We start from the raw sequence: 8820 nt of genomic DNA, 5'->3' as shown, positions 1-8820 counted from the left end.
GTTCATTTAACTGGTTTCCTCCTGAGAGACAAGGGGGTTGTTTCTCAGCTTTTGCAATGATAAATGGTGTCATAGTGAATAACTCTGTGCCTGTGTCATTCTGAAAGTGTGCAGGTAAGCCCATAGGAAGCGGGACGGATGGAGTTGTGGGACAAAGGCACCTTGACAAAGGCAATGTAAGTGTTGTCAGGTTCTCCTCCTTTCCATAGAGGTCAGACCATCCTGTACCCTCACTAACAGTGTTTGAATGCCTGCTTCCCCACAGCCTCAAAAGAGTGTGTTGTTAAAATTTTGGATTTCCCTCAGATTGATAGGTGAGAAAAGATATCTTGCTAATTTGCGATTTTCTTAAAAGAGAGGTTGAGCTGGGGTGCCTGGGTGGCTCAGTGGGTTAAACCTCTGCCTTTGGCTCAGGTCATGATCTCAGGGTCCTGGGATCGAGCCCCGCATTGGGCTCTCTGCTTAGCAGGGAGCCTGGTTCCTCCTCTCTATCTGCCTGCCTCTCTCCCTACTTGTGCTCTCTCTCTCTTTCTGTTGAATAAATAAATAAAATCTTTAAAAAAGAAAAGTGAGGTTGAGCATCTTTTTTTAAAAAATATTTAAGGGCCATTTGCATTTATTTTTCTGTGAGCTATATTTTCATAGCTGTTAACTCTAACTGTTCTTTTCGTTTTGACCAAAGTTCCAGAACCCTGAAAATAATAGGTTACAGGTTACTTCCATATTCTAAAATTTTCCCATATCCATTTTTCCACAGTCTTGCGACCCTTAGCCCAATGACCAGGATATAAAGTGATTTAAATGGAAAAGGTCAAAATAAAGGAGTTCTTTGGAGAAAGTCACTGGTGTGCTGAGCATTTTCTAACCCCCCACCCCAGTGGCAGTGGGGAAGTGGGCAAGCCTGGAAAGAGAAAGTTCAAGGGAGCCCCACACTCAGAGAATCTGATTTGCATACCCAAAAGCTTTGGAAGACACACTGGCCTGGTAACTGATTCCAAGGATAAGAAACCCAAGGGTCAAGAAGCTGAGGCTGTCAGGCCAGACAGCAGGACAGAAAAGTGGACAACACCCTGGGAGCGAGCTACACGTTCACTAATGGGAGGACACGGGGTCAAATGAGGAAGAGAACTGGTCTGTGGCTGGGGTCGGCTGTGAGGGCAGACAGTCCTCCATTTGGTATGGCAAGATCTGGGAGTTGCCACACATCCAGCAGACACCTGGGAAAGTCATCATATCGGAGGAACCGCCTCGATGTGAGTTTTCCTGAAAAAGGACAGACTTCCAGGGCAAGAGACCTCCAGGAATGCCGGCAGTGAGAGTGGGTGGGAGGCACTTAAAGGGGCAGGAGCTGAGGTCGTGACACAAGAGTCCAGGATAACAAAATATAAAATACCTAGACATATATGAAAATAAGCATTAACTACCTTGTAAGTTAAAAAACTAGAATACTCTAGAGAGGGACATAGAAAAATTTAATGGAGATATCTACTATGTTGTGGGATGGGAGCATTCTCTATTTAACACATCTCCTTCCCCCTCAAAAAATGTAAAGATTTGAAGGGGGAGAAACTCACCAAATAATTCTTTAGTTTATGTACAATAAAGATGTATCCATGAATAAACATGCAATAAAAGCTGAGAATAATCTGAGAATTCACAGAAAGAGTTGTAACTTACTTTTACCTGGTATGAAAAAAAAACAACCCTATTTAAAAGTTCTAGCAGGCTGGGGGCGCCTGGGTGGCTCAGTGGGTTAGAGCCTCTGCCTTCAGCTCAAGTCATGATCTCAGGGTTCTGGGATCGAGTCCTGCATGGGGCTCTCTGCTCAGAGGGGAGCCTGCCTCCCCCCATCCCTCTCTCTGCCTGCCTCTCTGCCTACTTGTGATCTTTGTCTGTCAAATAAATAAATAAAATCTTTTAAAAAAAAGTTCTAGCAGGTGGTATTGGCACAGAAATAGATCAGCAGAACAAAGGGGAATGTTCTATGATTCAGTATATAATTCAAATCACTGAGGAAAAAGTCAATGAATATTAACAGGACAAATGGCTAAACCATTTAGCACCTTAATAATAAAAAAAGATCCTCCCCCCCAACCTCATTCCTTATACTAAAATAAATTTCAGATGGATTAAAGATTTAAATGGTTTTTTTTCCCATTAAACTGCTGAATTAGATTTATTACCTTGAGATTGGAAGGTCCCTCTAAGCATGGCACCAAAGGCAAAATATATAAGGAAAACATTTATAAGTTTGACTATACAAACGTAAAGCTTTTGTGTGGTAATGCTCAACATAAACAAGGTCAAAAGGAAGATGATAAACTAGAAAATTTGTTTAAAAAATATATGATAGCCAGGGGAAAAAATTATTATGATACAAAGGGCTTTTCATATCAATAAAAGACAAGCCCGGTACTTGAAGAAAAAAAGGCAATTCTCCAAGACAGAATTACAAATGACCAATCCACATGCAAAACGCAAGTAAAACACCACCAAGTCATCATTTTTCCGCCATCAGATTAATCAAACTGAAGTACATCAACAGTGCCCAGTGGTGTTGAGGCTTTCGGTTGGTGAGAATGTCAACTGGTATAAACTTTCCATTGAGATTCCTCTGACGATATGTAGTAAACACAAAATGCCTATCAGTTTCAATTTCACTCCTAGGAATGTAGCCTAAATGATAATTACATACAATTATACGAACCATATAAGGTTAAGAAACATCTGGAAACATGGTAAATGCACCACGCGCAGAAGAGTATTGGTTAAATAAGCTATGGCACAAACTTTTAACATAGTCACTATTGACAATAAATAAATAAATAAACAAATAAATAAATGTATGTATGTATGTATGTGCCCAGGAAGGAAAGAAGCAATAGTTTACAACACGTAGTTGGACCCCATTTTGGTAACCCTGAGTTGTGCCCAGAAAGCACGGATATGGATGGGTACAGGTGCATACACATGCATCACCAAAATGATTCATTCATTCTTTTTCTCTCTCTCTCAAACAATCAACATACTGTTTTGTTTGTTTGTTAACTTGTTGCTTCAGTGTATCACCTGCGCACAAACCTGGGGACAGAAAAAGCCACAACCTCTTTCCTCTCCCAAATCATGCACTTCAGTTCAAGGACAACGGTTGTGGCAGGAGAGAGGCCCCAACACACCGGCTGATTGACTACTACTGATACTGGTTTTTCTCTGAGATGCACAGAATGGAAAAACAGGTGGCTTAGAAAATTCGAATGTGAGATCAGCAATAAAAAGGGAGCACTGAGAATTCTTTTTTACTTCCTTTAAAAATCAATTTAAATATTAACTTGATTCCAAGCTAATGTGGAATTGTAAGATAATTACGTCTGCTCTGGTCTTGGTTAGGTGCCTACAACTTGAGTCAGAGACAGACTTTCACCTGTTTCCCCTAATTAACCTCCATCTGTCTCGTAGTTTGTGTTTCCTTCCAGAAGTGATGGGGGGGGGTGGCATGCGATACCTTATAGTGAAAAAAGATAGATATAAAAAGCCCTATGCTACAGCAGTTAAGGACAATGATTTAAAATACACACACACACACACACACGCTCGCGCGTGCGTGTGCAAACACGTGACTTTCCCCCAAACCAAAAGTGCTGTTCAAAGGTTAGCTCAAGGCCTGTCCAACCCCGGGAATGAGGACCAGACTTGCAGTCGGAAAATCTGACCACACAATTCAGGTCACATAATTGTCTGAACCCATTTCTCCATTCTAAAGTGGGGAAAACGTTAATCCCTGACCTTCCCACCATACACAACTTCGTGAGGAGGGAATGGAAAAATGTGCATAAACAAAAACTCCAGTGGAGAGAAATCAAGATTACTGGTGTGCACACCCACAGATCAGCCAGGAAGCAATCTGCTCTCTGGGGGGGGGGGCAATCCCCAGTTTTGATTCCTCATCTATAGGGGAGCTCACAGCTGGGCCTCAGTGCTCACCTGGACACACTGCCCCCAAGACGGTAACGAAGGGAGAGATCCTTCCTCCACCCCCAGCTTGGCCCTAGCCTTATTTAGTGGCCCTCAAACCCAACTCCGAGTGCTGCCCGGCCAGTCCTTCCACAAACAGACCCTGCATTCTCCCAGGAAGACCTGAGATGCCCTCCCCACCTTACCCATGAATCTGCTTGGAAAAAATGAACAGTCTTGTGGCAAAGCCACCAGGTGAATGTGGAGAACTTCTGGTAGCCCTCACCTCATGTTTATGAGAAAACAGAACTGTGGAAAGATGGTACATCTTCTTGTCAACGTTCAGGCCCTGCTTTTGTTAAGCAACACTACTGAGCAACCTGGGGCTGTCTTTGGGAATGTTCAAAGGCAGTGAAAAAGTTCATGTTTTATTATTTTAGTATTCTTCCATAAACTGTTCCACACTTCTGCACTGTATGCAGAAGTACATTTTACCTAATATTTTACTTAATACTTAGTCAGTTATTTTAACTAGAAGCTTTTGCTACTAGGCAAGTGGGATTTCTTCCTCTCAATGACAATTTTGCTAAGCTCCCCTGGGGACCACAGGAACTTCTTTGACAGCTAATTCTATAGCTGGAAATTAAGAGGCTGCAGAAACATAGGGTGTTTACAGGTCCAGTAAATAACAACAACAACAACAATAATAATAGCAATAATGGGAGTTCAGATTCTCTTTTTGGATAGAGGAGGCTTTCAGGAAAATCCTCACTCATCAGAGACCTTACCCTACACTAACCACAATAATTTGTAATGAGTCCAAATTTCATTCAAAGGCTGTGAAAATAGTATGAGCTTGAATAGTTGCACATAAAAATTAAAAGCAGAGGGGTGCCTGGGTGGCTCAGTGGGTTAAAGCCTCTGCCTTCGGCTCAGGTCATGATCTCAGGGTCCTGAGATCGAGCCCTGCATCAGGCTCTCTGCTCAGCAGGGACCCTGCTTCCTCCCTATCTCTCTGCTTGCCTCTCTGCCTACTTGTGATCTCTCTCTCTCTCTGTCAAATAAGTAAATAAAATACTTTAAAAATTAAAAGTAGAAAGCTATTTGTATTAGTCTTTTGAGAACTCTACTCTGTAAGCCACCGAAGATGAGAGCAGGGAAGGTTCTAAATGCTGATCCTATAAAGAAGATGTGGTATCGATATACAATGGAATACTATGCAGTCATCAAGAGAAATGAAATCTTACCATTTGCGATGATGTGGATGGAACTAGAGGGTATTATGCTAGCAAAATAAGTCAATCAGAGAAATACAACTATCATATGATCTCCCTGATATGAGGAAGTTGAGATGCAACGTGGGGGGTTTGGAGGAAGGAAAAGAATAAATGAAACAAGATCGGATTGGGAGGGAGACAAACCATAAAAGACTCTTAATATCACAAAATAAACTGAGAGTTGCTGGGGGGGGAGGGGGTAGTGGGGTTATGGACACTGTGGAAGGTGTGTGCTATGGTGAGTGCTGTGAAGTGTGTAAAACTGGCGATTCACAGATCTGTACCGCTGGGGCTAATAATACATTATATGTTAATAAAAAATTAAAAAATTAATAAAAATAAATAGATAAATGCTGATCCTAGGTTACAGTCCAAGGTAGTACCTCAGAGGACAAAGGACAATTATTCTGAATACTGCCTAAAGCTGCAGGGGCTGCCGGCTCTTCCTGAACACTCAAGCGTCAGGATACGGCTTCCCTCTCTCTGACTCTTCCCAGCTGAGGGCATCTACTTAGAGCCAGATCTCCCTGGGCACAGCGGCTCCACAGACAGTTTCCACCTATTTCTACTGTTCCTCTCATTTCCTCCTCTGCCCACCAGCCCAGACCACACAGACCTGAACCTTACCAACGCCCAGCGAGCTAGTGGAGAGAGAACACAGCAGCCCACCCCGTCAGGAGCACTGTCCCTCTTCTGCAGGACTGTGACCCTGCACAATTCCAGGGCCACATTCATAGACACTGTATCCTGAGGATGCATACTAGAACTGTCCCCTGCCTGTCTCTCCTGTGCTTGTTCTCCTCCAGGCCTCGAAAAAGAGGGAGAAGAGGGAGAATCCCATTGCTGCTTAGGAAAGTCACATGCCTCTGCTCCATTCATTTCTTTCTGAGCCCTGGAGTTCCGCCACCGGTTAGGGAAGAAAGCTAAAGAACACTGACTCAGGGGTTAAAAGTCCAATCTAACGTGTTCCATCTGCAAATTCAGCAAGTCAACGGGGCCCTGGACCGCTGATACCTAATGTGTAGACCGCATATATCTAATGTGTCATCGTTCATGTCATGTGGCACCTGATTCATGTGTCATGGCTCAGTAACAGTCATAGTTACTGAGGCTGGATGTCAAGGGGAAGGTCCCACCAGGCACAGTCTTTCCCCTTCCCTGTAAACACGTGGACGATGGCCATGGGCTTGATAGTGTTTCAGCCCACTGTTACTACACGAGCACCCGATCGAAAGGAAGACACAGGGCATTTTCAAGAGAGAGTAAAAAAAAAAAAAAATAAAAAAAAAACAAGAGAGTAATAAAAAAAGTCAGGCAAGACGGCTATAAACTTTGGTGTGGAAGAGAAGAACGGCCGAAATTAACAGAATATTTTTATTGGAATGATAACTTATGGCTTTTGAACACCTGTAAGACCCATGGTTCTGTATCAAAGCTTCACTGCCTCACAGCCATCGCAGAGAACTTCCTGGAGAGGCCAGGTTAGCATACTTTCTGTTAGTATGTCAATTAATTGTAGGAAAGGGGTTGCTTCTGAAATGTCTGACAGGCTGCCTCTGTCAACGATCTCTATCCTTTTCAATGACCTCCTTCATAAAGGCAAATTCTATCCCAAACTTAAGTCCATCTCACTGCTTGTTGTAGAAAGATGGATTCCAAATTAGTCCAGGGATGCTATAAAGGTGCAGAGAGTGTCCTGCATTCAATGTCCAGAAGAGAAGACTCTTGAGAAGCACTCAGACGTCTGGCCCACATGACCTGTAGCCTGTGGTCAATACTACATTGTCTATCAAGGGTCTCAAGTTCACAGACACCGAACTGGTTGTGTAGCCAGCAGAGAAGACGTCAGTGATTTCCGAGCTTCCTCCACTCGGGGGGTTCCACAGAGGTATTCGCCATCTTGAATCCAGAAATGGGGCCAAGCTGGGAATGAAAAAAGTTGCAGAACCACACACACCCAGACGGAAGCCCCACAGGGCCTCTGTGTAGGCAGGCACCTGAGAAGTTGTCCCAGCACCTGCCCCAGCGGCGCTGCTTCCTCCGCACGTAGCACCCGTCTGCAATCTAGACGTGGGGGAGGAAAGGGGTCCATTGACACATTTGGGTTTTCCCTTGGCGTACCTGTACGTGCGGCTCTTGTACCCTCATGGGAAGCAGTGTGGGGGACCAGCGACCACTCTGTGAGTAGTCCTCACAGCCATCGCTGGCCCTGCTCCTTTTCTGCACCAGAAGGGCACCCCCTCCCTGCCCTGAGGCACAGAGCTACTCAAGCCTCTTACCTGACAAGTGCGGAGCCCCTGACCACCTCCACCCACCGCCCCTTTGACCCTCCTCAAGCCCAGCTGTTCTTCAAGACTCCAACCCCATCCTTCCGCCATTCCACTCACTTCTCAAAAATGACAGTCTCACATACCACACAGCTGAGAAGGAGAGGAATGCGAGAACAATCACAACAGCCATGGAGCCCAGCCCAACGGCCACCATCTGCTGCGGCATGAACGACGAATCTGCGGGACAAAACCACACACTGAGCCCACAGCACACAGTCACGGCCCTCCTGGGAGGCACGTGGGCACCTGTGCTCACTCCGTGCTAACCCAGAGCGTGACCCCATTTCACAAGCCATCCCAAGAAGGCCCAGAGTGCCTCTGCGCCCCACTGAGTCGGCCCCTACGGTGTAGGCCTAAGGAAAACACAGTCCCAGGGTATTTCTGAAAAGGAAATGGAAAAACCAGGCCACATTCAAGTCACAGGGGATTAAAAAAAAGCTCATCTTCCTGTGCATACAAATACAGCGGACTGTGTTGTTTGTATTTGTCTTCTCTCAGTCAGCTGCACCTGAGAGATTTTCTGGGCAGTTCTCCTTTGCACTGAGGGAGAAGTCACTCTGACATCATATGGAATTTTGCTCCAAAAATGACAGGTGGCTCCCAGGGTCAAATATAGCAAATGAGTCTGCCTGATGGATGGGGTCATCTGTCGTTTTCCCGACACACCAACAAGGATAGTACCTTCCTGCTCAGCCCAGCAGGTTGTCATGAGGCTAAAGTAAGAAAATAAATGTAGGGCACCTGGGTGGCTCAGTCGGTTAAGCATCTGTCTTCAGCTCAGGTCATGGTCCCAGGGTCCTGGAATCGAGCCCCGCATCAGGCTCCCTGCTCAGTGGGGAGTCTGCTTCTCCCTCTACCTCTGGCTTGTGCATGTGCCTGCATACTCTCTCTCTTTCTCTAATTAATAAAGTCTTTTTTTAAAAAAAAGAAAATTAATGTAGATGTTCTCTGAAAGACAGACATATGTTCTGTTTGGGGTTTATCATGTGTCAGCTGCAGAGAGATCCTTTGCTACACACTGAAGAACACCCACACTTGAGTGGCCCGTTATGGGCCAAGTGACTGAATCAGAGCATCCTGTTCTACACCAAAGGGCTCATTTTATTTTGCAAACAACTGATGGAGCACTTACGATATGCCAACTACTGTCCTAATGACTTCTCCTGACCACCTAGGGAGTAGTAAAATAATAGTACCACATATTACAATAATAGTGCCTGGCATCATAATAAGACACTGAGTACTATTATTATTCCCATTTT

General features: G+C 44.7%; 1 protein-coding gene across 4 annotated transcripts in view; it reads right to left on the bottom strand.

Annotated features, from left to right (window-relative positions):
* Positions 1-6588: 6588 nt before the first annotated feature.
* The window catches only part of SUSD1 (sushi domain containing 1), a 131387-nt gene continuing 129155 nt past the window's right edge, over positions 6589-8820 (bottom strand). For all 4 annotated transcript variants that reach the window (XM_044265134.1, XM_044265133.1, XM_044265137.1 and 1 more), the window contains 2 exons: positions 7642-7735; positions 6589-7292 (listed from right to left, as the gene is read on the bottom strand). In XM_044265134.1, the coding sequence (XP_044121069.1) occupies position 7292; positions 7642-7735 (95 nt within the window). In that variant the 3' untranslated portion in view covers positions 6589-7291. The remainder of the gene's footprint in view (positions 7293-7641; positions 7736-8820) is intronic.

This window comes from Neovison vison, chromosome 9 (genome assembly GCF_020171115.1).
Source record: "Neovison vison isolate M4711 chromosome 9, ASM_NN_V1, whole genome shotgun sequence".
NCBI lineage: Eukaryota > Metazoa > Chordata > Mammalia > Carnivora > Mustelidae > Neogale > Neogale vison.
This window is presented reverse-complemented; position numbering and strand designations above follow the sequence as displayed.